We start from the raw sequence: 27,882 nt of genomic DNA on the forward strand, positions 1-27,882 counted from the left end.
CACGAGTGGCCTTTGTCTTTTATAAAGGTAGGAGAGACTAAAGGAAGCAGTATAGCGGTCCATGGTGGTACACTGAAATACAGCTCTTTAGCTACAGAATAAAATACTCAGAGCTAGAGAGACACAAACACATAGTGTCAACACACTCACTCAACCGAAAGAGGTCTATGCTCTCCACAGTCACAAATGCACAATACAACAAGGAATACAAATGTGGTATGTATTTTACTAGTGCCCAAAACATCCCTCACAATGCAGAAAGCTCCCACAGAAAGGTGTTATGAAAAAAAAAGGCAACAAAACGGTTATAGTCTAAACTCGGAAAGGACTCATTCGTTTGCTCCGTGTAGGTAATAAGTGCTGCTACAAGAAAAGCCATTGCTGCTATAATGCAGGCTGCTTCTACAGAGTCAGGAAAGAAAGTAGCGACGCCTCACAATTCTCCAAGCGTGCCAGGATGGTGTAAATTTAGAAGTCATAGTGGTATATTCACAGTGCTGGACCGGTATACTGTGGTTTGCCAGGTTACTTCCCAGATCCAGGCCCCCAGAAATTGGGGTTTAATTCAGCCTGCTGGCGGATTGCGCTTTGAAAAGCAATCACACCAGTGGCCAGCAGGACGATGAAGAGGATGATGAAGAGCAGGCTCAGTACAAGGGCTGCGATATTCAGGGACTTTGCTGTTGAGCCATAGCTGGTGGCCCCATGAATATCCCCCACAATCTTTCGATCCCGTGCCTAAAAAACAAAAAGTAGAGATTAACAGATTTAGAGATGAAGACGGCATCTAAAGAAATCAGAAAGACTATGAATGGCAGTAGATCACAAAGGTCTAGGTGCGGTCAGCAGTGCATTGCATTCTACGACAATATATGGGATATTATATAGTGTGAACCCATCAAAGAAACATGGCATTGTACGGGTCGTTAAGGGCAACATAACGTAAAAAGTGGGTTACAATATGTGGCATGGAATGTACCAGCCACAGGGTGGGATGTGATGTGAGAATTCAAAGACCTAGTGGCACCAAGCTATTGACTGGAGAGTAAAGTCTTGCCTTCCTGACCTGCAAGAGCGTTGGTGCCGACTGGATTGACACCGGGATGGTGTTCCAGTGGGCAAGGGAAAGCTGGTTACCTTTTTCTTGGCATACCAGTTTCATTTTGAGCCTAGGGATTTTCTGGCTCCTGTAGGAGAAATAATTATTCTGCTAGGCAGGCTCCTGTACGAGTGGTGGTTGCCATATTGGTAACACAGGGAACTCGGAAGATTTCCTACGTGCCTCTTTTCTCTGGATACTCTGGTTTGTTTTCTACTTCTCTTACCCTCTTCTCCCAGTCACCCCGCCACTCCTTTTTCTCCACATCCCCTTGAAACAAGTAATGGGTTATAAAGCTTCCACAGTGTGTTATTCTTTACTTCTAGCAAATGTGTTAAGCCAGTTTTTGTTATATTTAACTGGTTAATTATGTAGGGACAAATGTGTTTTAAAATTTACTATTTAGACCAGTTTCAAAATTTGTTTGGCAGTCAACCCACTGAGCTCTACTTGAAAGGGGCTGGGCTTGCTCACTACCTTCGCTCGCCTAGTGCGACATAAGGCCACTTTGAAAACCATTTTATGGGGAACATTTCATCCCCAACCCAACCCTGAATACAGGCAGCTTAAGAAGGATTCTGGTTGGGGTGTGAAGTCAGTGCAGCTGCCTTAGGATGGGAGAAACGTGCATCTCTAGTTAGGAGTCGTGCTGCATTTGAATACTGAAGGTTTGTACTTGGGATTAATTCTTGCTCGAGGCCATGCAGCCTTGCGTCTTAGTATTGGATCCCACTAGAAGTGTAAAATGGACGTTGGCAGTAGTTTGGGCGGGGCTAGTTTAGGAGACATTTCAAGAGCCTTGGACTTGTGTGTGTTTGTTAATTTTGGCACTTCTGAACTACAGACTGGACCACGATACTGATGCCCTAGACAGTGCAAACATTTTCATACTTCGCTGTTGGTTTACAGGGTTATTACAAAGGGTGGATATTTCCCTGGGGCCTCTGACCCACAGCCCTCTTTTCGGAGCGAACTCAGAATGTTTGCTATTGCTGTATGAAGCACACAATTAAGATGCCATTTTCGCTTGCACAGTGCAACATGGGGGGGAACTTTGAACACAAAATCCAGGGCCTCTTTTGGTTCCTAGTCCACTTCCGACGGTAACTCAGCTCAAATTAGGTCCACTGGACTTTGTATCTTCATAACAGACAATTCATCAGGTTTTGGAAAGTGGCGCTGTGGAGGGATGTTTCTGCGTTTCAAAGGTGCTGGCTATGATCCATTGAATATACTTTAAGAAATCTGCACTGACACGTGCTAGACTTTTCACCTCTCCGAACAAAACCCAAGGATCCTAGTTTTGACCAGCTATTTGGAGCTCTACCGATATCTGTAACCAATCTGACATTTCTCATTAGATTTAGTTTGCACTGGTATTCATAGAATAGGGTGTATGTATTACACAGCCTCCCACCTCTTGATTCTTCCTTTCAGTCTCACCCATCCCTGTGGGCTACAATATATAGTGCGATAGCAAGTTGGTAATTGCAACTATCCTGCACAATTCATTTTTACTAATATTTTATTCGGTCATGTCAAACATGTCAATATTCGTTTGTCCCCGCATCTTTGAAACTTCACAGTTTGCACACACATATTTTGTATGTTTTTCCTGTAGAAATATGTCATTTTGTAACAATTACACAACAAAGGAAAAAGGGCTCTTTTAGAGACGGACATGACTTACTGAGCTGATGAAGGAATTTGAAAAGGTACATGAACATACATATATATATTTAAGGGAGGATTGGGGCGTAGAGTTAGGAGCAGACAAAAATAAGGTGTATATTAAAGAGCCTAAAGCTGGAACATGCATGTAGTGGTAGACTGGGGTCAGTTAGTGGTCGGCGGTGAGTGGGTGTGTGAGCGTGGCGAGTGGGAGTGCTTTGCTGGTTAACAGGTGGAGTTTAAGTCTGGCTTTAATAATGCCACTGATGGGCTATAGGTTGTTGAGAATGGCATTCCATTGGAGAAGGGCAAGTAGAGAGGAGCGGGATGTGGGCCATGGAGGCTGGGGGGACAAGACTGTGCAGAAAGGACGACTGCACAGTGCGAGGGAGGGTAGAGCAGTGCAGTCAGCAAGTCCATGGATACATTTATAGACTTAGAGAAGGAGGCTTTTATATGAATAGCCATTGAGCCTGGTGACAGCGGGAAAGGGATCAGAGTGTGTTGTAGACGGTGTAAGTAACAAAGTGGAGAACTCTACTTAGTGGGGAGAAGGAGTAGGGGGGCAAGGCGTAGGCTTAAATAGTAGCCTAGCTTGCTGAGCACAAGAGATCAGGCTTTGGCTGAACGATGGGGAAAACAAAGGCAGATTCTCATTCGGTTAAGAAGATGAACCCTGACAGCGGTTGGAGCAACAATGATTATTTCCTGGAGTCCTACGTCAGTCAAAGAAAACCCCAAGCTTTTAAGTCTTGGGTGATGGAGTGAGGTGGTCAGGAGAGGAGGTTAAGGTTAGCACTGGGGCAGGAAGAAAGAAGATTTCCGTCTTGGTGATATTAAGCCTCAGACTGCAATAATATATGGCTGAGAGGCAGCTGCATAATAAGTCCACAGAGAACAAGGGTGGAAGGAAGGTGAAACATCAACAAAGATGTAGTATTGAAAGTCAAAGGATGAGCGGAGTTTGCCGAAGTAGGAGGTTGTTTTATAGCAGGATCGTCCACTGGACAAAAGAACAGTCAGGAGCCACTGCTTTCTTTTTTCCCCCTCCTTTGCACCAACTTAACTTCCTTCTCCCAAACGCCTCCTCTTCCCCTACCTTCGACATGCTTCCCTTCTTAGTCTACCCTCCTTCTTAAAGAGTGTGTCACTTTATGGATACAACAGAGGTGAGATGTGGGTCTAGAACCGATCCTTGGGAGACTTGAAGGGGAAGAGTTCCAGGAGAGGAGGATGGAGCAGTTAGAGATAAGCTACCCACTCAAGAGGTCCTTGAAGCTAAGGGAGAGAATTGGATGGTTTGAAGGGTGGCAGGATCATTCATTGTATCAACAGCTTCTGAGAGGGCAAGTAGTAAGAGGATGGAGGAGAGCAAGTGAAGCTCAAGATTGTGGACAATACGGTTAAAGACATCTCGAGTATGGTCATACATGGAATTATTAATTATGGGGCCAAGAGTGGCTATTCTGTAGCAGGCAGGGAAGAAGCTGTTTGGGAGGGTCCGATTGAATGAAGTGTGGAGGGGTAGGCGTAGGTGGGCGTAACATTGATAAAAGGGGTAAATGGGAGCACTGGACGTGTGAGCGGAGGATGGGTAGGGGCTCATTGGGGAAGTGAGCAGGATAAGGTGGGGGAGGGGTGATAGGCAAAAGAAAGAAAGGTGTGCTTGGGAGATGCAAGAAGGTGGCCAGGGTGTCACATATCCGATTTGGGGGGAGGCTACAACAGGATAGGGAGCATATTTTGAGTAGTTTGGGGATGAGAATGAAGAAGGGAGGAGAGATCAGTATAGTAATCAGAATTGGCAGAGTGAAGAGCATTGGTAAAGGCAAGGACAGAGTTTTCTAGGCAATAAGAATCATGGGTGAGCGATCAATTCCTCAGCGACAGAGGTGGCGACACCTGGATGTCTTCAGTTTTGGGATGGCTGGAGAATCGGGAGTTGAAGGCGGGGGGCGATGCAAGCAAGGACAGTGAAGGCCAAAGAAGATGGCAAGTGTGTCAATGAAAGCAGAAAGGGAAGAAGTGAGGGATTGGTCAAAGTAAGGGTCCGAAGAGTCGGTGCAAACTTACTTTTGGAGATGGATGAATGGGGCAGAGCTGCTCAGAGAGCAGACGAGTTGCGAGAGAAGGATTGGAAGATGCTAGCGACGAAAATTGCATTAGGGTGGCTTGCGTCAGGCACGAAACTGCACATAAATACTAGCACATGAAAGACATTGTACCACTTTACTGACTTAACTATTGAGAATTACTTTTTTTTTTAAACCAACTAAGTGAACCGGGAAGCAACCATTAACCCGCTCCTCATTCCCTTCAACTACCCAGCGCTTTAGTAGCATATCTGTGGAAAAGCATGTTAGATGGTTGATATTTAGCCCCAAATCTCTGCTCTGCATGCCGTCATCACTAGCTTGCTCTAGAAGATACGAGGGTCTCTGCTCTGATAAGCAGCAAAATGCCGACCTTGGTCTTTTGATGGTGCTTGGTGCTAGTTTAAATCTCCATCCTCCCACCCATGCGCCAAAAGCCACAGAGGGCAGTGCTTGCATTACAGACAAGAGCCCCGGCCTCACCATGTGAACCGGGTACCTCACATACAAAACTAAAGGTTTCTACCACAGGGGAGACTGAAAAGGGTCTCATCTGTGAACCGATTAGCCTCTGGCATTAGATAACTAGTCACTCCATTAACACGCCTGTCGCTATGCTTCCTGTCTGACCGACCCACCTGTAACCAGGGTCCTTTACTGTTATTACGTTGTCTTACAAATGCCTGCATTTACTGTATGTAACCTACAAGTTTCTCAAGCGCCCAGTTACCTCGGGGTTCGGTGCGCGATTCAAATAAATACAAATCCCTCTCCCCGACTCCGACAGGATAACTGCATTCTGTCTGAAAGCAATGGATCCTTTAAAGTGTACTGGCCAATAGCGACTTTATAAACTGCATCCAACTTTAGACCCCGCCCAAGCACTTTATAAACTGCATCCAACTTTAGACCCCGCCCAAGCACTATCAGCGCACCCAAATTCTTCTACTTGGAGCACTCTTCTAACTGAACTATACAAGCCCTCCCTGACAAAACATCCCCACTACTCCAAACCCTGTTCCCCATTCCCTCATAACATCACTGCCTTTTGTTATCGCCTATGATTATAGTACAGGGCACTCCAACCTCACCCCCCCACTGGCCTATACGCTGCCGTCTCCCACGGAACCCTTCAAATCCCACAACCCCCCCGCTTAGATTAATGGCCATCATAGAAACCTTGATTACCCCCAATGACACAAATGATTGCTACCCCCCACACTGACAGACACCTTCAACACTCCCCAGATGGTAAGGAAGGAAGGAAGGCCGGACTGGTTTCATTATTAACCAAGCCTGTTTCTCTGTCCTTTTGCCATCCTACTTTCTCCAATTTTACTTTCAACACGTTACCATCCAACATATTGAACCTACAGCTCCTGTCCTCAACTCACCCTTGCTGGCCTTCTGTCCTGTGCCGTGGAATGACGGGTCACTGATGCTAGAAATGCATCGGAGGGACAGGGCCCCCGTATCCTTGTCCTTTACTGCTTTTTATCATGTGTTCTGTCGTGTTTTCTGCGCAGGAGTTCATGTGGGACTCCTGGCGGTGCAGCTCTCTTTCTTTTGGTTTGGTGAACGGACCTGTGGGATACCCTTATGGGACCCCTGGGTGGGGGTACAACCCTGTGCCCCTAGTGTATGTTTTTGGGCACCTGTGGGTGGCCCGCAGGGTATGGGCTGGTGGCAGCCCCATGCTGAAATTGACAGGTGCGTGGAGTATCCTCCATGTTGGGATACCCTGGCCCTGCTATTGGAATCAGTTGATTCCTGATGGAAAACAAGATGGCCCCGGTGGCCTCTTGCTTTCTATTACCCATTACCTTGTTTTCCCAAAGTCCTGGGAAGCCCTGACTCTGTCCCTTCCCCCTGACTGGCTGTTGGGTGGAAATGCCATATATGGTGTTGTGAAGGCCTGGCCAGACTAGACTAGCTGGAGCCTTCCCGGTGATGCATGTTGTGGGTACCTCCTGTGGGTGGGACCTGGGTGAATAGAGTGTGTAACTAATATGCATTCTGTGTTGTGGGTGTCTAGTATCTGGTGGTTGACACAATGACTGAGACAACCCTGCCCAAAAACGGTATGAATGGAGCTTGGAGTGTTGAATGGCTCGTAACTTGTTGTGAGTGTCTGGAGAGAAGTGAATGGCCTGAATACCTTGTGTGCCTGATTGGCTGCCTGCCGCATGAATGCCCGTAGTGGTGATTGGATGCTTGAGTGTGACCCAGCGGAATGAATGGGAGATCAACAGTATATCTGGGGACCTCTCACTGCTAGGAATCGTGTTCAGAAGCTGAAGTCCACTACGACGAGTAACTGGACTAACTGACGCTTAACCTTGAAGCCCTGCTGGACGAGAAGAAGTGCTGTTGCTCTCCTTCACAATCTGAAAGCTGCTGTGCCTCCAAGGACTGACCCAGAGAGGACCTGGTAAGGCGCCCTCTTCCCAAGCTACGAGGGACCATCGTGCACAGCTGATCTTTGCCAACGCTCCCTGGTAGACAGACCTTCGACAGGCTGCCAACCCAATACGGGGACAGCTGCGGAACTCCAAGGAGAAGCACTCTGACTGTTGTCCGCCACTGTCGACGACCGCTGTCGTCGACCGGAGCAGCTGTGCTCCCGTTTGCCTAAGAACTTCCATTGATCATCGGACACTCTCGTCTGCATCGCCATCTGCTTGTCTCCCGCTGGAGAAGGCCCGACCGTCGACGCGCCGAGGAGCATCCACCGGTGGGTTTCCCGCCACCTAAAGACCACAGAGACGCCGACGACTCGACGCCCTTGCTGGGCCACAGTTCTTCATCATCTCTTTGCGGTCCAGAACTATTGTCACCGAGGTGCCCCGCACGCCTCTTCCTTGCAGGACGCCAACGCTCGAGGCTGCCACTTCCCTGCCATAGTTCACCCTGTTCACCGCCAGACGTTCGATGACCCGTGACTCCTGCCTTAAAGGGAGGGCACTCAAGAAGGGCCGTCGATTCCCCGACACCGAACGCCAAGTTCCCGGACACCTCTCGACGATCCATGGCTCCCGCCTGAAAGGGAGGCACTCCAGGATCGGTCAGCGCATCGTCAGAGAACTCTATTCCACCAGGTACATTGGGGGGGTAAAACCTTAACAGGAAGAAGTAAGACTATTGAACATATGGACTGGGCTTGTGCGATATATCTTGTTTTACAGGTTGCCCAGGTGGGGGGGGCGGGATCTCCACACAGAACTGTGTCTAGGTAACGGGGCCAGCATTCTGCCTATTGTTTCAACCACCTTACGTTCCTGCCTATCTCTATTGCTGGTTTCCTCGTTATTAATCTGTGTGACATTTTAACCGTACAGTTGATGCACTTTAATGAGATTGGATAACATTAGTGGTACCACTTCAGAATTGTATATATTTATCGTTATTGACTTCCGAGTACAAAGTGCGTTATTGTGATTGTGTACATACCTTTGAATATTAATTATATAAAGACTGTTTTCAGTAATAGTGTGTGGACATTCCTTTGTGGGGGTTCGGGGACTACACTGTACTTAAGAACCAGCCCGCATCACCTCCTGAGAAGCTAGGCCTGGATTGCTCGTCCATTGCTACCTTATAGAGAATCTTGGCTGGGGTCTTCTGTGCCTCTCCTCTACCATATAGAGAGCAAAAGTACAGACACCCCTTACCAGTCTTTACAGTCACCCCAAAGGAGCTCAAGGGAACAGGCCCTTAAGCTTGGGAGCTGTCACTGGGTGAAGAAAGGCGACCATAAGGCATGCAACCCCGTTATGCCCCTGTTCACTCCTGATGAAGGCTCCCAGGAAGAGCTTGAAAGGGATGGGACACAGGACCCCAAAAGGTGCTAATAGGCAGATGGCACCAGCACCGAAACCCCCAGTGTCTCTCTCCCTATTCAAAAGGGGGAGAGAACACTAACAATAAGAGAGGGGGAGGTAGGAAGACACGTACATAGCTGCAAAGTGGCCATTTGGGTGGCATGCAACGAGCATGCTGCTGAGAGTGGTGGACACCATCAGCCACGGATTTAACATCAACAAGTCCATGGCAATCGTCTTCTTGGATGTCGCCAAAGCATTCGACAGAGTCTGGCACAAGGGACTGCTGCACAAGATGATTGGCTTGGGATTTCCAAACTACCTAGTGAAGACAATTGCAAGCTGCCTGGGAGACCGCACCTTCCATGTCGCCATGCACTCATATGTCATCACATCCCATCCGAGCAGGCGGGCCACAGGGATCGAACCTCGGGCCCCTCCTATTCAACATCTTAATTAATTACATCCCGACAGATCTCCACAAGACCAATCTGGCACTGTATGCGCACGATGTTGCAGTCCTCTCCCAGTCATTCAGCAAAAAGCAAGTGGCAAAAAACCTGCAAGCTTCACTGGATACCATCTCAACGTGGTACAGCGATTGGCGGATAGAACTCAACACCAGCAAGACAACTGCCATGTTGTTCACCAGAAAGAAGATCAAGGAGCACCCGCAGATGAGCCTCAACGGAGAGACCAAGTGGGAGAGCAGCAGCCGCTATCTCGGTGTGACCCTGGACAGCAAAGAAGCCATATCGAGAATACTCAGCAGAAGGTAACAGAAAAGATGGAAGCGCTGTACCCACTCTGGACAAAGATCCAAGTCCACAAGGCGATCATCAGACCTACCTTGACGTATGCCTCCCCAGCATGGATGACCTGCCATGACCAACACCAAAAGAGTCTTCACATAATCTAGAACCAGGCACTGCGAATAGCGTCTGGAGCTCTATTCTTCACAAGTATAGCTGAACTTCACACGGAACTGGACAGCGAGATGTTGGATGAACATCTAGCGAAGCCGAGTAAGAACTTCTGCCAAGGACTGGACCAACACGCGAACCCTCTGATCAGAAGATTCACTGCCACCACTGAAAACCCATTCGACCGCTCCACATAGACCCTGAAGAATCCAAACCCACAACTACATACTCAACCCGAGAAGCTGGGGTAGTGAGGCTCAAGCCTCGGTGTCCAATAATCACAGCTGAGGGATAAAATCTATCAGCAAGAAGAGCCAGGGGCAGCCCTGCAGAAAGAACACTGTGCTTGGAGTGCATCTGGATTCTGCACTCTTGCAGATCCAGCCATTTCTTTGGGTCCTCGTTTACTTTACTGCTCGTTTTACTCCCTGAACGGGGTTAGGTACTGCAGCTGGGGACGCTGTGGATCCAGCCCATCGGCAAAGTTAGTCATTCCGCTAACTTTCATCAGTGCTTAATCCGGCAGGCATGTAGCCCCGCACAGGGTTGGGAGCAGCAAGTGGCCACGACAAATCCAGTTGGAATATCCGTGGTGGGAAAAAGCAGCCCACAATGCAGAACATGCAGTGTTTGAATCCAAAGTGTGGTGGAAGGGGGACGAGAGGAAAAAGAAGGATCTGCAGCAAAGGCAGAAACCGGGTCACGGAGAAGAGCAAACCCGGCGAAAGATGTGCTCTTTTCTGGCCCGGCTCCAGCAGGGGGGCAAAGGGGCAAGGCCCCCCCAGAGCCAGCCTCTGCCCCCCCCCTAGAAAGGAGGCCATGTCAGTGATATTTATGACCACCAGGCAACCGAGTGAGTGGGGGGGGGGGGTGGTGGATAACCACAGGTGCACAACATGGGGCCCAAGTGCGGCCCCAGCATGTTGATTGTCCCGCAAGCAGCTACGGCCGTCCCCCATTAGGAAAGTCTTTTTTTGACTTGCCAATGGGCAATGCTGACCTTCTATTGGTGGACTGCATTCACTATGTGGCTCTTACTAGTCACGTAGTGCATGGGCTATACTAACAGAGGGCCAGCACTGTGGCTGGCATGGCGTGGAATGTTGCCGGAAGGCATTTCAGCCTTGCCACGCCAGCTGCAGCGCAAGCACATCCACAGTGCTGGTAAGTGGGGGTGCTCTCATGTTCTTTATCAGTGTTTGTGTGCTGGGAGTTTGGGGTGTGTGCAGGGGATTATCCAGCATTGCAACAGTGTGTCGGGTGAAGTGCAAAAAAAGTCCTGCTACTCCCCCCCCCCCCCAAAATGCAGTGTGCGCAATTCCATACACACAGCCTCATTCACGCAGCTTCACCTCCCATCAACTTTCTTTTTAGTAACATTAGTGGCATATGGCATTTTAACACCTACACTTGCATATGGATTGCACCAACAGAAGTGACTTCACAGAAAAGGACTTTGCAAGGAGCATCATCAGTTTTTAGTACTTGCAGGTACAATGGAAGTGACTTTAGAAAGGTTTGCCATAAGTAAGCCAAGTGGCAAATAACTTTGTGGTGTAAAATACCTAAATTGCACTGTTATTATAACTCTATAGTCATTAGGATTTGTTTTTCTTAATGACTTAACAGCATGATATGCTAACAAACTATGAAGTGAATCACTGCAGATAAGGCACAATGCGATTACATGATTTTCCCAGGATCACACACTTTGGTTCGTAGTGAAACCGGGATGCAGACAGTCATTTGTTGATGCCAATTCTATTTAGCTCACCGTCTTTGCGAAAAGGCTCTTGCGCTGATGCAATCCACTGGTCACTCTGTTTGGGGGTATGTGAGTATAGTGTTTGGTTGGGGGTGGTGGCCATGGGGCATAGTGTGGGGGTGCAGGTCATGGGACAGTTTTTAGTTGTGGGATTGTGGCCATGGGGCATAGTGTTTGGTTGGAGGGTGGGGGCCATTGGGCATAGTGTTTGGTTGGGGTGGGGGCCATGGGGCATAGTGGTTGGTTGGGGGTGGGACCAATGTGGCAAAGTTTGGTTGGAGGGGTGGTGGCCATGGGGCATAGTGTTGGGGTGAGGGCCACAGGGCAGAGTTTTTAATTGTGGGATTGTAGCCATGGGGCATAGTGTTTGGGGGTGGGGGCCATGGGGCATAGTGTCTGGTTAGCGGTGGTAGCCATGAGGCATAGTGTTTGGTTGGGGGTGGGACCAATGTGGCAAAGTTTGGTTGGAGGGGTGGTGGCCATGGGGCATAGTGTGGGGGTGCGGGCCACAGGGCAGAGTTTTTAATTGTGGGATTGTAGCCATGAGGCATAGTGTTTGTTTGGGGGTGGGGGCCATGGGGCATAGTGTCTGGTTAGCAGTGGTAGCCATGAGGCATAGTGTTTGGTTGGGGGTGGGACCAATGTGGCAAAGTTTGGTTGGAGGGGTGGTGGCCATGGGGCATAGTGTGGGGGTGCGGGTCATGGGGCACAGTTTTTAGTTGTGGGATTGTGGCCATGGGGCATACCGTTTGGTTGGGGGCCATGGGGCATAGTGTGTGTTTGTGGGGTGGTTGCCATGGGGCATAGTGTTTGGTTGGGGGTGGGGGCCATGTAGCAGAGTTTGGTTCAGGGGGTGGTGGCCATGGGGCATAGTGTGGGGGTGCGGGCCATGAGGCATAGTTTTTAGTTGTGGGATTATGGCCATGGGGCATAGAGTTTGGTTGGGGGGGGTGGCCATGGGGCATAGTGTCTGGTTGGAAGGTGGGGGCCATGGGGCATAGTGTCACATGCAAGAGTGAACCCAATCATAAAGCTAAGAGATGTACCTCCTTTGCCTTTTGTGGAAACCCGACACAACGAAGGCCATACTCCCAAGAGTATGACCAACTCAAACAGCAAAGTATAGCAGTCCAAAATAATGAGCTTGTGCCTTGCAAATCTAAAGCGGCATAATGCGTGAAATGTTTGAGCGCAGTGTTCTTTCTCCTGAATGATTTGTCTACTTTGTCCACTATTGCCAATATATCCTTATGAAAGAAATGAATTATAAAAATGGAAAATCTGTAGTACAAAATGTACATTTGAAATACACAAAGACCGGCACACCTAATAATTTTTTTTTTTTCCATGTGTTTAATAATAATTGAGGATTGAAGAACACTCCTGTCACTCCTTCGCCTGCCGCTCCTCCCGCATTTAGTTTTCGGCCCACTATAGGCAGCATGTAGGGTACATTCGGCCCTCTGGCAAAATCAGTTGTGCACCCCTGCTCTAAACATTCAGCAGCAACCTCAGAGACATCATTCTGAGAGGCTGAATTGCAGGAGGCCTGGCCAGGATTTGTTTTCTTACCCTAGACAATGATTTATGCCCCACAGCCATGAAAGTACAAACAACCAGGGAGATGGAGGGCCATTCACACCTCCAAGTTAAGTAGCACACTTATTCAAGCAGGCTGCCTACAACCATTTTCTGAAACCTAAAATCACAATTTTGGTTCTGTAATTTAAAGTATGTTTTTTTGTGGGAATATATTGGTTTTCCACATCATTCTTAATAAAATGGTTACCTATAAACTGACAGGGGGGCCTTACAAATTACATTCAAAGTATATATTCTGCTGCATTAACTACTTGAGTATAAGTGAAAAGATAAGGTTGGTAGTAACAAAAATGTAATTCTGGAGGGGGAGTGTAGTAAAATCAAAAAGTGATAGATGCAAATCAATGTTTGAATTAAACATTATCACTACCGTTGCTCTGCGCAACATTCCATGCCATCATTCTGTAGTATGTCTGTGCGATTAGAGAAGGGGACAAGCCATTAGCAAATGACCTTCGGTGCTGCCACCGAAAGGTGCAGTTCAATCTCAATTGCTAGGTAGTGTTGCATCTGCACTGGAACACAAGCAACCACATGAATTTTTAGGCCCTGTGGTTTAGCAGTTTTGGAAGGGCTTTTGACATTAGTGACAGGGCCAAGGCTGATATGTAAACAATGCAATGGAAGGCTGGTCAGAGCAATGGCGGTGGTTCTAATTGATTCAGAGACTTTCTACCTATTAGGTACAAACAGAACTCATGCTGTGGAACACAGATTCAATGGCAATAAACTGTCAGGAGAAACACACATTCTATGGGCGGGTCTGGTCATTTACCCACATAATGACTAGCCATGGCAATGTTAATGCCTCACCACCAAAACAAACTTTGCAGAGCTCTTTGAGCAAGCTTTATTACAAAGTAACAACAAACGTGTTACTGTACAGGGCCATACAAAGTAACAAACGTGTTACTGTACAGGGCCAGTTTTATATCTAAGCATTCTTTTGAGTGTTTAATTACTTAATTGCCTCTGTAAATGAGCTCCTGTTGTAGTAAAATTCTCTTAATGTGTGTCTTCAGCAAGTTGATTTTATAAGCAATATATTTGTCAATGCCTCTGACTTGCACTGAAGTCCTGTCTTAAACAGGCAATCACAAAGCCAGCAGTTTTGCCTTGCTTATAGGTATTAGCAGACATTTGGCAGGCAGTGCCATCATATGCCCAGTTACTGGCAGCATTTTCCAGCTTTTCCCATCTTATGGCCAGGTGGTACCGTTATGGCAGTACCTGGCAAATGCCTATCCGTGCCTAATCACAATCCCAAGCTGTTGGGTAGGCCAATGCATGTTGCCTTGAGTTAGTCTCCCTAAGTGAACGTGTATGCCCAGATGTGGGTGTCTTGCTTGCTATGCCTAGGGAATCAAGCTGTACCTCACTGAGCTGGTCCAACAAGGCCCTACCTGAAAATTACAAGGCTAGGTTGGCAAGTATTGACCAATTTCAGATCTTCTCATGCATACTTACCAGTGGGGCTCTGACCTAAATAGAATGTATCTTTGTTTGAAAGCCTAGTCTACTCTGCCAGAACGTTTCATGATTCAAATTGATAAGTACTGACTTGATAACCTCATTCTGTTTGAGTAAATTTACAGAGTTTGCATGCAAACAGAACAGGTCATGTGGTTTGTGGGATTTGTTTGGAAAGTATGATGTAAATCTTGGGTGCTGGGTGTTTAGGCAGTGCCAGAAATGAAATATGAACACCCCTAAAATAACAAAAAAGAAGAGTTTTCTATAATGTTACAGACAAAGAATAAAAAGTGTACATCTTTTATACTAAAAAGCAGTTTTTAAATATTTTCTAAAGAGTGCAATCAGAGGTGGATTTAACATTTGGACAAGGGACAAATGCCAACCCCTCCGCCCCCTGCTCTACTCTCTCCCCTCGAATAAGAACAGCATGGCTAAACAGGCCCTACCAGTGAGATCTTACCTTTTTAACGTGTCTCAGAGGCAGATTAATTACAACAGGAAGTGATTAGAGATGAGAAAAGGTAAAAAGATAGTGACCATTGCTGTGGCACTTTAAAAAAAAAGTTATATAGGGTTTTAAGAAGGTATTTAAGTGTGATTGTTGGGTGATTAGTAAGGGGATACAGAACAAGCTGTGTGAAACAATAACTTTTTCATGCATTTCATTTCACTTTGTGTCTGTATGAGATTTTGTGTAGGTTCACATTAATTGCTATGCTGGAGCTTGTAGGCTTCCATTCAGGATGGGGAAAATAAAGCTACAGTCATAGGGGGTAATTTTCCAGGTCAAGCGGTGTGGAAGAAGTGGTGCTAAATGCATTTAGCTCCACTTTTTATGAGCTGCACGATTTTATATGATTTAACAGGCGAAGTTGGAGAGCATATCTGACTTAACAAGGTCCCCCTGCCAAAACCGGTGTTCCACCAGCATTTATTTTTATGTTGGCGGAAAACCAATGGATTCCTAAGGGATCTGCCTGACGTTTACACCTGGTATAAGCGGGCAGAGTCCAAAGGAATACGATGTGGATGGCTCCCACAATCGTTAATTGTGGAAGTGATTTACACTTTCCAGACACGTAGTGGTAAAGTAAGGAGCAAAGGCAATTTTCGCCTGCGTTTTACTCTTTATTTTTCCAGTACTTGGTGGAAACAATTAAAATTAATGAATGTGCAAACAGGAGAATAACGCTCTGTGCAATATAGGATTCAAAACAAAACGCCCCCCTTAATCTTTTCATCAACATGTTTCTACAATGATGAATACATTGTGAGGTTGGTTTATCATGTGACTTGTGCATTTCTAAAGTAATCTGTATAACATTTAGTATTATTTTAGGTATACAAAGCCAAACTTAAACACACATTTGTACGAACTTGAGCTCGGAAGATGTGGGATCAAGTTTCTAAATTTCAGGCTAGACTCAAATTATGGCTTTACCACTTGATCAAATTATGGCATATTTTTAATTTCACTATGCCTTACCTGGTGCCCTAGAAGTGATTCAGTTCGCATTATAAGCTATTCCAAAAAGCCTCACTCATGGTTTAATAGATGGACAGCAAAGGCATTAGGACACACACACGCACATCTAACTTTGAAAATGTCAGGCCACATTTATTGAACAAAATTGTGTCATTCAATAGCAAATCAAAGTAAACACACCAAACAAAGAGTCATTATGGACAATTGCATTTATAACCAGTGTGTAAACAGTATGTACCAGACAATGATGTACAGGGGCACGCCCCACCAGGAGCGATACCAGGAGGCCACAAACCCCTCAAACAGCACCATCTGCCGCCTGATGCAGCCCTTACAGCCCCAGGACCCCCTTGCACTCTCAACTAAAATACATTTTGTGTTTAAAATGTAATTTTGGACATGAACCATTGATAGGCGACATTCAGAATGGGACTACTGTAGTGTTTCAGTTGGAAAGGAGGGGCGGGGGAGGTTGTGGAATGGGTGGGTTGTATATAAATGTGTATTTTATTGGAGGATATGTAGTTGTGCTCAAAATATTCTTAAGATCAAAAGACTACCTGTGTTGATTGGACATGGTATGTTCTGATCTTGAAATTAAAAGAAGTTGAAAAGAAATGTCATTTTGTAGGAAACAAAATCTCCTATTCCTTGCTTCAGTATTCTGCAGGGGGCTCTATCTTTCACAAGATGAAGGGAGCACAAGCGTCTCCTCCGGGGCATGCTGGGAGTAGCCACAGTGCTCAGGAAGGTATTGTTGGGCAGACACCATGTGAGATGGTACAAAGACTGGGGGCCTCACTGCTCAGCCCCCTCAGAGGATGAGGCATCACCCTCAATTCTCCAAAGCCAGGCAAGGAAAGGCATGCTGGGTGCTGGTGTGAATAGGTGGGAGGGGAGGTAAATGGGAACCGTGGATAGGGCAGCTAAGGGAAGGTGACTGGATGGTGAAAGGTGAAGGAGGATCCGATATAACAGAAAGGGGAGAGCAGATGGGAAGGGAAGATAGGTAGATTGATGTTGCAACACCATTTGCCTTGCTTCTCTTTTGCTATGTAATGTTTTTTATAGAGGGGTGCAAACATATTTTTGCAGATCTGGGAAGAAATGTTTTGCTGGATCACGGATCTAGGAAATCTGGATCAATGCCAGCACTTTGTTTAGGGTACTCCTAGACCCACACCCAATGGAATGTGGGGCCCCCTGATCACAACCCTGGCCCACCCAGATGAAAATTCCTGGAGCCAGGCCTGGCTCTTTTCAACACACATTACTCACAGAGCAGCAAGACACTGCATGGGTGCAGAAGTCCCCTCCTTCCCCCATCAGCTTGCATAAAAAAGTAGTCTGCTCGGCGGGTAACACCCACATGGTGGAAAGAGCAGCGAGGTCTGCTTACATCAGCAACTTCAGGGAAAAAGATGGACAGCGTGCGCTCTCCGCAGGAAAAAAAGTGATGTAACTAGTGATCAGTGCATGCTGAACACCTTTCTGGTGACGGTGCAAGACCCTAGTAATGGAAAATTTGCTTTTCTGCAGGCAGGGTCACCCCTCCCTCACACTTTTCTTTCACAACATCGTAGAGTACGATTGCAGATTTTAAGTGTGGGATATCATTGACAAAGTAACACGCAGTATTAGCGGTTTGAGCAGAAGCCTGCAGTCTGCACATCGACAGGGAGCACAGCACGCAGAAGTGAGAGCAAAAGTTCCCCACCCAGCAAGAGGAGAGACATGTCAATGTTATTGCACTAGATGGCACGGGCTCCGGAAGTCATAATTAACCTCCCAGTCACGAGTTTAGCAAGGAGAACGGAGCCAGATGCAGCTTGCCAACATTGTCAATATGGAAAAGTAGATAACTACATTAGGTAATTTGTACAAGCTCAGCAGCATAAGCCTGGAAGTGGCAGGTCTGTGCTGAAAACAACCCCCTCCTCAACATATATACAGCATGCACATGTAATGGCAGACCCATAAACAAGGTAAGGTAGGAAAACATAGGCCGGAAACTATTACACCAAACAAAATACTCGCAATAAAAAGACTGAAAATAAACCACGCAAGATATGCTTTTGGGGAACATGGGATCAGGTGAGCGGGGGCTCTGCTCCATTGTAGGACCAACTAGAGACCAATCCCTGCAGTCACCCTGAGGGGGTACTCAGCCACTCGGGTCCCCCCAAAAGACCCATATATACATCCTCTTTCTGCTAATGTCCCATGTTTCTTGTGAAAATCTCCATACCTGCTATTGAAAGATGAACTCGTCTTGGTGGAACAATTCATTGTTATTCAACAAAACGGCCCTGCGTTTGATAAACTTGAGGCCGGTGTATTGCTTAATGCTTTGTTTAATTTCCTTCTGGGTATTTCTATTGCTTTATTCAAAGTCTGCTCCCTGCCAGTGATGCCTAGGTAGCATCTCAGATACCATGACCTGTCTGTCTCCAACACCCTGCAATCCGCCTAAGAGGTGCACATTTCCGCCAAGAGTGACTACTTTCCCAATTGTATCAAATCATTGCCCCCTAACTGTATCATCAGAAATTCGGGTAGGGAGGTGGAAGGGTCTCTGACCCCTAAAAGATTGGCTAACCCGTTGTGTAGGTCCCCCGACTTCATGCCAGGCGTACCCAACCAAGCTGTAATTAATGTCAACCCTCTTGTGTGTCCTCCAACCATCTGCCTGCTCTTGCCACAAGTGTCCCAGATTCCAAGCTGACTTGTAGGTGATTGGTCTGCGGGGAGAAAGGCCAGTTTTAAAATTAAATCTTTCCTGATGTATTTCTTGTAAAAGCCAGATTTCCAGCCCCCAATTCCTTTGTTTTCTCACCCATCCCTCCCATCCAAGCTGAGGATGCTGCCCCAATCCGGAAAGAACGCGAACCAAACTCTGCAGAATACCAGCCTACTGCCCCGATTGCTTTTTAAGCACAGTTTGCAATTGGAACCTGCTGAGGGCCTTGCCATTTTTATGCCTAAACAGCTGCCCACCCGGTTGAAGGTGTATGCGGAGGAATGCTCTGATGGTGCACACAGGGCAGTACCTCTTGTCATCTATACAGTACAAATGAATAATTCTCTCTTTTCCCAGCTGATATGTTTTTGGATCTACTTAATCTAATGGCCATGCATTCCTTGCCCAAATTGATGTCGCATATCGCTAAACCCCAAAATGATTTAATGTGAAGACAGCCCTGAATAATGCTGTCTCATGTGCTGTTGCATAACTTATGCAAGAGGTCTATTACATGTTTCAGCTTTTCAAAGTTTAAGAGGCGCCTAGTGTCTTTCTTAACTCCCTCCAATTTGGCCCAGCCTTTGAAGGCATACCTTGTCAGCGAACTGTGTGGTCCACCGCCCACTAACCTACAATAAGAGACAGGCGCCAGATGCGATGATGCCCAAGCTTTGCTTGTTTTGTTTGAATGCCCATTCAAGAAAATCATTTGCATGCCTTTGTTCAATATCTCAGATGTCACCAACCTTAGTTATTTCACCAAATTCTTTTAGGCATTTGCTGTACAGTTTGGCAATTTATTGGGCCAATGCATTTCGTGTCAGCTCCCCCCAAATGACTGGGCTCACATGCCTCTGCTGGAAAGGGTTGCTTTGAGTCCTGCAGCACTCGTGCCTTGGGTGCTGTCATCTGCAGATTTTTGCCTTGCTGCACTTTCTTTTGAATGGATGTGAAATCAATTGTTTTTTCCCAATATCTTCCATACTTCTTCGGGTACTGCTGTCATCATCAAATCTGCTTGCGGATGTACTGCTCTGAAGGTTTGTAGCTTTAAACCAGATAATGCATCTGCAGCATCATTCTTGCCAGAAATATGTTGGGCTCTTATCACAATGTTGTATTTTAAACCATGTTTAGTTATTTCCTTTAATACGGTTAGTACTAGCTGGCATGATGTGGACCCTTTGTTTATGACGTGCACCACCACCATGTTGTCAGATCAGGTAATCAGCTCTGCATTAATCAGGGTGGCACCCCATATGTAGATAGCCATCCATATGGGAATAATTTCCAACAGTGATGTTTTTTTGTCCAACCTCTGTTCTGCCAAAGGGTTGGCCAATGCCCGGAGCACCATTGGTTACCAAAGCAAATTCCAAAACCCTTGCCACCTAAAGCATCCGTGAATAGGACTCTTGTTGCTGTAATTTACAGACGTGCGCCAAGTGACTACCATTTAAGTTTTTCAGCAAATCCTCCCAAACTTCTAGATCCTTCCAGATTGTGCTGCCTAGCCTTATGGGATGGTGCTTTTTTTGTTGCCCCGCTCATTTTCATTTTAAGGCTTCTGTGAAAAACCCTCCCTTGTGGCATAATCTTTGTTGCAAAATTTAGTTTGCCTGCTAGGGATTGGATTTTCTGCAATGTCGCCTTGTTTCCGTTAGTGATTGTGTCTAGTCAACCCGCTACCTTTCCATGTGGCATGCAACATTCCCCGTTGCCAGAATCAATTTATATTTTTGAGAAAGCCAGCACTTGCGTTGGCCCCAGAGTTTTGTTGCTTGCTAGTGGGATCCCTAAACCTGCCATGATTTCCTCAAATTTACTAAGGGCTGTGGTACACAAATGGGATCCTTCCGGTCCTGCAAACAAAAAGTCATCTAAGTAATGAACTAAAACCCCTGGCAGCACCTTCTGTAGGGTCCACTGTAAAAAGGAACTTGCTTGTTCAAAATATGAACATGAAATGTCACAGCCCATAGGAAGGCATTTATCAAAATAAAATTGGCTGTCAAAATGAAAAACAGAGCCAATGGAAAGCACTCATGAACTGGGAAAAGCCTAAAAGCAGATTGTATGTCTGCTTTTGCCATCTGTGCATTCCTTCCCGCCAATCTCACTATGCCCACTGCTTCCTGAAAGTTACTGTACGAAACTGCTGCCTCTGATGGAAATTCCATCATTCACTGAGCTGCTCCGAGGGTAGGACAGGTGGTGGATTAGCCTGAATTCACCTTTTTTGGGGTACTAGCCCCAATGAGGAGCATATACATTCCTTGAAAGGGATTTTGCAAAAAGGACCCTCCACCCTCCCTAGCTTCAATTATTGCTTTATTTTTGCCCTAACTATTTCTGGGTGAGCAATGATTGGGGATGTGCTGTGAGCCTTGCCCTCAATGGTATTCTGAAACCTTCTCTAAAAAACTTTTCAATAAAGTTTCTAGCTGTGATATCCGGAAAATGTTGAAGCCATTGTGTTAATTTGTTCAACTTAACCAGGGATGCCCCTAATGCAAATGTAATGGGTGTTTTTCCCTTCTGGGTTGTTGGGGCCTGGTCGGCAGGGCGGATTCTTAGAGCATCTTCCTCTGCCACGGTCTCCCCCAAATGTGCTGCACTGGTATTTACACTCCTTACCCCAACTTCAGAAACCTCTTATAGTTACAGCATTCTGCTGTGTTACCCCTTGAAGCCCCTTTGTTTTTTGTAGCTGCGTATCTGTGGCTCTGTTGGCTATTTTCAAAAGGGGTGCCTGGATCTGTTCGGAGGTGGTCTACCTACCTGGGTTCTTTGCGTGTTGCGGTATCTCGTATATCTCGGTATCTTCTGGTCCTGAAAATAATTCCCATTCTTGCTACTGTGCATGTTATGTGGGCCGTTTTCTTTCAATACATGAAACATATATAACTTCTAATCTTCCTAACCCAAGTCTGGGAATCTGTGCACCTTTCCTAAAACCCGGTCATGATTTAACCAGGTCAAGGTATGTATTATGTATTTACAATACCTGTGGTGGTATGCTACTAAAGCTGTGCCCTGTGTGAATTTTTCTAAAATGATTATGGATAGGATGTGAAAAGCTACTTCTCATTCGGTCTCTTAGCTCTCTTCCTATTTTCTGTGTTTTTTCACTATGTCATAACCCATTTCTTCATACTCTAATAATGAAAATCTCAATTAATGGTTTTTTCCAAATCCTCCTTTTAATTTTGGATTCAATATGCCAGGCGATTGTCTATCTTTGTGTGAATGTTTTCCCTGCTGTTCGCCTACCACATTTGGTGGTAGAAGGCCCTGGGCCCCCTTTTCCCCCGTTCGGCACATAACATGCTGTTACACGGTCTTGGGCATCCTCGCTACTGGTGAGAGTCAGAATCCGAACTTTATTTTTCACTATTGGAGCTGTCCCTGTTCTTCCTATTTCTCTTAATTGTTTTTTCCAGTTCCTCGGCCCCCTTCTTTATGCCACTGTAACTATTGTTCTAATATCACGCCCAACTCCTTCTGGGCAGTACCTTGTTTCTCTTTTCTTTTTTTTCCCCTTGTAATGCCCTCTGTTACAGGCATGCCGATTGTGCCCCTGGCCCTTTAAGGGCACGCACGCGACGGGGTGATGTTCACTCTGTCGCGTGCGCCGTATAAACGGGGTGCTCCCGGCGGCTGCAGAGCCACCGGGGAGCCCACATGAACTGCATCACGACTCCGTGTCTGGTGTGTTTGCGAGTGGGGGGGGGGGCTCACGATCATGCAGTCTCGGTGACTGCCAACAGTGACGACGAACGATCGGACCCAACCCCGGGACAGGCAGTGATCTTTGCAGAATGCGTGGATGATCTGACGCGAGTGCATTTTGCAAAACATGCCGCGGAGAGGGGAGTGAGACGCGGTCGGTGGCCATTTTGTTAAACAGGCCTTGGAGGTCACGGCTTCATAACAAAGCGCCAGTGAGCCATCCAAGCCTAATTTTTGGACGATCCAGTGGCGGATAGCCACTAGAAACAGCACATGTCATTTTCATAGTGACTTATTTACAGTTTCACTGTTTTTCACCGAGTACTTGGGTGAGGCACCAAGAAAGGCCTGCTGGGTGCACACTTTGGGGCCCACCCTGCTCAATTTTTGGATCCTCCACATCTGCCTGGTTACCTGATCTACACATTGTGGAACTGCCTATGCCTGGCTGCATCTGAGGAACATTGGTATCCGTGGGCTGCCTGTGGCTACAGTTAAGGACCATCCACTGCAGAGGAACACTGTCTTGTGTGGTGGTGAGTTGCGGCCCCATTACTTGGTCATCCCTGGGGTGCCTGTGCGCTTACCACCATGAGCCAAGCTGCAGCGGCTGCAGCTGCCCCCCCCCCCCACCCCCCAACAACCGGCTGTTCCTGCACAACAGCCACCACCCATCCTCCCACCAAGACCTTTGCCCAAGCCACCTGGTGCCCTACAACATATGCCCGAGTTTGATGTCTCAGGCACGCCATCAAGTCTGGGATCAAGGTGAAAGATATGGATGGACAGACTCAAGATATGCTTCAGGGCCACAATGGAGACTAGTGATGACAGTAAGTTGGCCACCCTCCTATACTGTGCAGGCCCTGCGGTACATGAGATATTCCTGTCCCTGCAACCAGCGAATGGGTCATATGCGGCAGCGAAGGATGCGCTCCACAACCATTTTCTGCCGATGGCAAATGCAGATTATGAACGTTTCCTCATGGGGGCTGCGCGACAAAAGGATGAGAGTCTTCATGTCTTCTATGGGAGGCTGCGCAGACTGGTGGTTCCGTGTGCATGGAACGACCCAGACACCACGATTGGTAACCAACTCATACAAGGGTGTGTGTCTGGCAAGCTGCGGCGCCAAATCCTGCGAGAGCCTGGCATCACCCTTCCCCAAATCCTAGAACTTGCAGGTGCCATGAGGTGTCCGAGCAGCGGGCACCCAGAATGGAGGCCGGAATGCGCCCCAGCAAGGCGGATGACATCTGCGCAATTGGCAGAGGCCATGGGTTGAGACGCCCCGCGAGTAGCCAAGGACCAAGAGCACAAGCAGGGAACAACTCATGCCTGAAATGCGGATACGATCTCCCGCACCCAGCAGAGTGCCCAGCCATGGGTATAAAGTGTGGCCGGTGTGGGGGTGCCGACCATTTCACCAGGATGTGTAGGGCCACAACTCCGAAGGTGGTTCCCAGGGGACCCGTCCGGGCTGGTTTCTTCCACCCCCAGAGGTTGTCTAATGTCGCCCAGGTGGACCAGGGTGATGATGGTGCCCCTCAGGAGGGTGACAAGGAGGAGGACGATGAAAGTTTGTGTCCAGCGTTAGCGTCCTGAAGAACCCCAAGAGACAGCCCAGGTGTAACATGTTGGTCAACGGGGACTCAATACCAATGCTAGTAGACACTGGTGCATCAGTCAATGTGATGGCCAGAGAACACTACGACTCTATGCAACCCCTGCCAGCTCTGGCAGCGCCAAAAGCAAGTATCTTCACTTTTGGGGGCGACCAGCCAATTCCCCTGGACGGCTTGTTTGTGGCAGGGGTCAAGTACGGGAACACATCAGTCCGAGCCAGGTTCTACATCACACCGGTGAGCAACAACACCCTGCTATGCTGTGCGGCGGCAGAGGCCCTTGGTATTGTGACATTTGCATACTCAGTATACCTGGACGACATACAAGTATTGCTGGGCAAGCACGCTTCCCTGTTTGAAGGAATAGGACAGATGGTGGGTGAACCTGTACGGCTACACATAGACGAGTCAATTCAACCAGTGGCGCTCAAACATTGGCAAGTACCCTTCCACCTTAGAGACCTGGTGGACCAGGAGCTTGACAACCTCGTTGGCTTAGGCATCATTGAAAAGGTGGAAGTCCCCACTCTGTGGGTAGTCCCCATTGTCATTGCCCGCAAGCCCAAACAACCCGATGCAGTGAGAATCTGTGTGGATATGCATCTCCCCAACAAGGCTGTAAAGAGGGAGCGGCATCTAACCCCCACCATTGATGACATAACGGAACTGCAAGGGGCGAAATTCTTCTCCAAGTTGGATTTATGAGCAGGGTATCATCAGGTGGTCCTGCACCCGAGTCCCGCTTTATAACAACATTCACCACTCATCGGGGGTTATACAGATATAAAAGGCTGAGCTTTGGGGTCTCATTAGCGGCGGAGGCGTTTCAAATCATCATCAGAGGGGCATTGGCGGACCTGGATGGAGTTCTTAACATCAGTGATGACATCCTGGTGTACGCCAAGTCAGAGGCGGAACACCAGGCACGCCTAGCCAAGAGATTTGAGCGCCTTCGCTCGCTGGGACTCACTCTGCACAGAGACAAATGCGAGTTTCTCAAAACTACCATTGAGTTCTTCGGGTTTGCTTTCAATACAGGCGGCGTGTCACCTGATCCCCGCAAGGTGAGGGACAAAGGAGACCAGAACACCGGAGAATGCAGCTGATGTGAGCAGTTTACTGGGCATGGTCACGTATTGTAGCAGCTTCATCCGGAATTTGGCTTCCCGCTCAGAGCCATTGAGGACATTCACGAAAAAGGACAGTGTGTGGCAGTGGGGGCCGCTTGAACAGGCAGCTTTCGATGACATCAAAAGCGCCCTTGCGGCTGAGGACACCATGGCATTTTTTGATCCGAGCCTACAGACTGAGATTGTCAGATACTAGCCCCTATGGTCTGGGGGCGGTTCTCACACAAGTCGGGAGTGATCAGGAAATCCGCCCGATAGCATACGCCAGCAAGGCACTCTCCGACACTGAACAACGGTATTCGCAAATCGAGCGAGAGGCCCTGGTGGTGCTGTGGGGTTGCAGACATTTTCGCCTATAGATCTTGGGGCGACCGGTGACTGCGATTACGGACCACAAGTCTCTGTTGCCCATCATGGCTGGCTTCTCATGCAAGCCACCAGTGAGGATAGAGCGCTGGATGCTTGCTCTCCTAGAGTATTGAGTTTCGATGATCTATCGTCCGGGAAGTAATAACGCTGCTGACTACCTCTCCAGACATCCAAGAGGGGGCTCCCAGTTGTCCACGTCAGCAGAGGAGGTGGATGAACATGTTCGGCTTGTCATAGAAACAGCAACCCCAAACTCGATGCAGGTGGAGGAGCTAGAGCAAGCCTCAAAGAAAGATGAGTGTTTTGAAATACTGAAAACGGCCATGGGGCAAGGTGCCTGGAAGACTGTTGGAAGCTTTGGGCCGAAAAACAAATGAGGCCAAAGTGGCGCTGTAACAACTCTGGCAGGTGCGCGAAGAATTGACATTCTCGGATTCTGGGCTTCTGCTGAGGGGAGACAGGATTGTGGTCCCCGAAGCCATGGTTCAAAATCGCCCTGGCGCACCAGGGTCATCAAAGCGCCCCCAAGACAAAGGCTTGGTTCCGTCAAAGGGTGTGGTTCCCGAAGCTGTAAAGGAGAGTGGAGGAGTTTGTGGCATCATGCGTGTGGTGCCAGGCTGCCTCACCGGCCCAGCGCGAAGCATCTATCGAAACGATGCCTCGAGGGACCCGGACATTGGCAGTGGTTCATGCTGACTTTGGGCCCACAACCAGGGGCACCCACTTCCTAGTGGTGGTGGACGAATGGTCTCGGTACCACGAAGTCGAGTTTGTGGAGTCGGTGGCGTTTGACAAGGTGGTGATAGCACTGGAGAAGGTCTTTGCCACCCATAGTCTGCCCACTGTTTTGTGCTCCGACAATGGGGCGCCCTTCCAAGGAGACCACTTTGCAGACCTCATGAAGGACTATGGCATCCATCATAGAAAAGTCACTCCACTCTGGCAAATGTGGAGGCAGAGCGCATGATGCGCACACTAAACAAAGTGTTTAGGATCGGTCAAGGAAAGGGCGAGTGCCTACAAAGGGCACTGTATGTGTTCCTTCGGGGATACTGGATGACACCCCACTCCTCCACGGGTGTGGCACCAGCAAAGCCACTGTTCCAGCGATGCCCGAGACACATACCCGAGGTGGGGGAGCGAGAGCCGGCTGTCATCAACAATGACCAGGTGGAAGAGGAGAGAAGGGTAAGGACTGAAATGGAAAACAACAAAAGAGCTCTGAGACCCCCAAGGATTGCCACGGGAGACGAAGTACTAGTGAGGAATCGTCACCCACAGGGCAAAATGTCTCACGTATGAACCGGCTCCATTGGACGTAGTGGCGGTCAAGGGGTCTATGGTGACTGCATCTGATGGAACAGCATCAGTGACTAGCAATGCCAGCTTCTTCAAGAAGCTGGCTGAGCCGAGGGCAGAGGCCATGTAGGACAGGGGCCTTTAAGATGCACCGGACGAAGGTGGGGGCGAGCCCCCACAATGGACTCTCCGGCCTGTGGGGGGCCAGGTGAAGGGACACCGGCCAGAGAGGCAGGAGTTCCCCCCTGAGAACAGGGCGTGGGACACCTGCCCATCTCACAGACTATGCGACAGACTGAGATGGTAAGGCTGGTCGATAGACGCCCAGGCCGTTTGGCAACGTGCCATCGGGGGGATCCAGGGTGGCTGTCAATAAACGGGGGACTGGGGTTTTCTAATGTGTGCTGTTAAATGTGTGGTAGTTTAGATCCTCTCTTTTCAAGTTTTGTTGTTATGGAAAAGGAGGAGTGTGGCGCTGGCCCTTTAAGGGTGCGCACACGACAGGGTGACGTTCACTCCGTCGCGTGAGCCGTATAAATAAACGAGGCGTTCCCGGCGGCTGCAGAGCCACCGGGGAGCTCACACGAACTGCATCACGTCTCCGTGTCTGGTCTGTATGCGAGTGGGGGGCTCACAGTCATGCAGTCTGGGTGGCTGCCAACACTGATCATGTCCTGGCGCTTCCTTTTCCCAGACTAATCCTCGTGCTCATCCTGGTCCTCTTCTTCCTCTTCGGCTTCTTCCGACCGGATGGCTGTTCACCCATTCCTCCTCCAGGGGTGACCACTGCAAGCTTCTTACTTATAGCATCCATGCAGTGTGCCACTTCCGCCTCCTTAGCCCATTCCAAGTGGAGCCTTTTAGCCATCATGGAGTGCGTCAGCCGTTTCTTACGGCTTGTTGCACTTCCGTGTTTATGTAGCTGCTGTTGTGCCGTCATAACTGCTCTCAGCCCAACGATAAGGATTATTATAATTGTTATTTTATAAGTCCCCAGTTGTTGGTTTCTTCAGCTCGTGTTACTGAAATCGTAAAAGCTCCTCTGCAG

The 27,882-nt window shown here is 48.0% G+C and overlaps 1 protein-coding gene across 2 annotated transcripts in view; it reads right to left on the reverse strand.

The window, feature by feature from the left end:
• Window positions 1-206: 206 nt before the first annotated feature.
• Window positions 207-27,882, reverse strand: part of LOC138503862 (dispanin subfamily A member 2b-like) — a 170,432-nt gene continuing 142,756 nt past the window's right edge. For both annotated transcript variants that reach the window (XM_069623921.1, XM_069623920.1), the window contains one exon: window positions 207-738. In XM_069623921.1, the coding sequence (XP_069480022.1) occupies window positions 526-738 (213 nt within the window). In that variant the 3' untranslated portion in view covers window positions 207-525. The remainder of the gene's footprint in view (window positions 739-27,882) is intronic.

This window comes from Ambystoma mexicanum, chromosome 11 (assembly GCF_040938575.1).
Source record: "Ambystoma mexicanum isolate Mex_15411 chromosome 11, UKY_AmexF1_1, whole genome shotgun sequence".
Lineage (NCBI taxonomy): Eukaryota > Metazoa > Chordata > Amphibia > Caudata > Ambystomatidae > Ambystoma > Ambystoma mexicanum.